General features: G+C 40.7%; 1 protein-coding gene across 1 annotated transcript; it reads left to right on the top strand.

Moving 5' to 3' along the window:
* Positions 290-2,759, top strand: LOC107637382. The gene is made up of 4 exons (XM_016340804.1): positions 290-532; positions 963-1,364; positions 1,587-2,030; positions 2,394-2,759. Exons 1-4 carry the CDS (start codon positions 290-292, stop codon positions 2,757-2,759), a joined length of 1,455 nt encoding a protein of 484 aa, XP_016196290.1.

The following is a 3,021-nucleotide window of genomic DNA, read 5'->3' as shown; positions in this document are numbered from 1 at the left end:
GTGCGTCGACTTTACAAATCTAAATAAGGCTTGTCCAAAAGATGTCTATCCTTTACCTTGCATTGATAAATTAGTAGACAATGCTTCTGGGTTTAAAAGCCTAAGCTTCATGGATGCATACTCTGGTTATAACCAGATCCTCATGCACCCAGAAGACCAAAGCAAAACGGCTTTTATAACAGAACATGGAAATTTTTGTTACAAAGTAATGCCGTTTGGCCTAAAGAATGCAGGAGCAACATATCAATGGTTGATGGACAAAGTCTTCCACTAACAAATAGGTCGGAACATGGAAATCTACGTAGATGATATGGTGGCGAAAACCTCAGCACAAGGCTCACATTGTGACGACCTACAAGACATCTTCAAACAAATCCGAACATCTAACATGAGGCTCAACCCAGAAAAGTGTGCATTTGGAGTTCAAGGAGGAAAATTTCTCGGATTTATGCTAACCTCACGGGGAATCGTAGCAAATCCAGAAAAATGTGAGGCTATCCTCAAAATGAACAGCCCGAAGACGATAAAGGAGGTACAATAACTGGCAGGAAGGGTTAGCCGCACTGTCACGATTCCTACCTACAGTAACAAACCGATCATATCACTTTTTCCAGACAATCTCCAAAAACAAAAAATTCAACTGGACAGATGATTGTGAGCGATCCTTCACCGAACTCAAACAAATCTTGCCATCTCCACCAATCCTCCAGAAGCCAGAACTCAGAAAACCATTATTCTTATATCTATCAATTTCTAACTATGCTATAAGCTCGGTATTAGTCTCTGAAACAGGGAAAATACAAAGACCGGTGTACTTTGTCAACAGAATACTGCAACCGGCAGAAACCAGATACCCGAAGATAGAACAGCTCGCGCTAGCACTAGTCACCACAGCAAGAAGGCTGAGGCAATACTTCAAAAGCCACACGATAGTGGTAAAAATAGATTAACCGCTGAGACAGATCCTAACGAAACCTGAGCTGGCTGGACGCTTAATAAAATGGTCTGTTGAGCTCTCGGAATACGACATACAATATCAACCAAGAAAAACACCAAGATTGCAAATACTAGCCGACTTCATCGCTGAGTTAACTACCACAGACAACCAAACAGAAAAAAGCTGGAAACTATATGTAGATAGCGCATCAAACAAAGAAGGAAGTGGAGCAGGAGTAACACTAAAAGAAGGAGAACAAGTCATAGCCGAGCAATCACTACAGTTCTCCTTTACAGCTAGCAACAACCAGGCAGAATATGAAGCTCTCTTGGCCGGACTAAAGCTCGCCCAGGACCTACAAATATCTAAACTCACTGTATACTGCGATTCATTGCTCGTCGTACAACAAATCAAGGGTGATTTCCAGGTAAAAGATCCTTTGTTAGAGAGATATTGGCTCATAACAAAGGATCTTATTTCAAAATTTCATAAATTTGAAATAGTACACATAAATAGAGAACAAAACATAAGAGCTGATGTATTATCTAAGCTAGCTACAACAAGACCCACATTACACACACCAACACTTTCACAATTAACACTCGAAAAGCCGAGCTTTGAACTAAATAATATATTGAGCATTACACAGGTAATAGACTGGAGGACACCTTTCCTCGAGTACATCAAAACAGGAGTTATTCCAAAGGAAGAACAAAGTCCACAACTCTTCCGAAGGAGAGCAAGCTTCTACACAATAATCGGAGACAATTTATACAGGCGAGGATTCTCGCAACCTCTCCTAAAGTGCATCAACAAAGACGATGCCGAGATACTAATGGCAGAGACACATGAAGGAGTGTGCGGAAATCACATCGGAGGCCGAGCATTGTCTGCCAAAATACTACGAACAGGGTATTTTTGGCCAACAATGAAGAGAGATTGCATAGCCAAAGTAAAAGCATGCGACAATTGCCAAAAGCATGCCACTATCTCAACAACACCCGCTGAGAAATCGCACACCCTGGAGGTAAGCTGGCCTTTCGATAGATGGGGATTAGATATCCTCGGCCCCTTCCCGAAAGCGCCAAGACAGGTAAAGTTTCTTTTAGTATCAATAGACTACTTTTCAAAATAGATTGAAGCACAACCACTAGTACGAATAGCCGAAAAGGTGAGGTCTTTCCTTTAGAAGAACATCATATGTCGTTATGGCATACCAAGAGAAATAATCTCTGACAATGAAAGATAATTCATAGATCATAACCTCGCCACCTTCTTACAAAACTTCAATATAAAACATCATTTTAGTTCGGTCAAACATCCACAAACGAATGGCCAGGTGGAATAAGCTAACCGAGTTATTTTGGAGGCCTTAAAAAAGAAGTTAGACGAAGTAAAAGGAGAGTGGGCCAAACTTATACCAGAAGTCCTATGGGTCTACAACATATCAATTCAGTCAGCAACAGGAGAGACCCTTTTCAAACTAGTATATGGAGCAGAAGCTCTTATACTCGTCGAAATCAGAACGCCAACCCTGAGAGCCGAGTTATATGATCAAAACAGAAACAACGAGACAAGATCGACAAACTTAGATCTCGTCGATGAGGAAAGAGAGATAGCAACAATAAAACAACAAGCGATGAAACAACTCTTGCAAAAGCGACACAACAAAAGAGTGATTCCTAGAACATTCGAAAGTGGAGAACTTGTCCTCAGGAAAACAGAGGAAGAAGGAAAGCCCCAAAGTCATGGAAATTTAGCAGCAAATTGGGAGGGCCATTCCGAATTAACAAGGTTCTTGGAAAAGGAGCATACCAGCTAGAGACACTATCAGGGGACCTAGTACCAGAAAACTGGAATGTATCCTCTTTGAGAAAATACCAATCATAATGTATGTCAAAGCGGATGAAGGTACTCTTTTTCCCATTTGAGATTTTATCCCAATAAAAACAGGGTTTTACTCAAAGGGTTTTAATGAGGCCGGACGCCATATCTTATTCTTTCAATAACACAACTACCTTAGCCAATCCTTTGCAACAAACATGTTCCATGAGGACTATAATGTCATTTATATAGAGGAAATC

The sequence above is a fragment of the Arachis ipaensis genome, chromosome B04 (genome assembly GCF_000816755.2).
Source record: "Arachis ipaensis cultivar K30076 chromosome B04, Araip1.1, whole genome shotgun sequence".
Classification (NCBI taxonomy): Eukaryota; Viridiplantae; Streptophyta; class Magnoliopsida; order Fabales; family Fabaceae; genus Arachis; species Arachis ipaensis.
The sequence above is the reverse complement of the archived record's forward strand: the minus strand, read 5'-3'. Positions and strand labels throughout refer to the sequence as shown.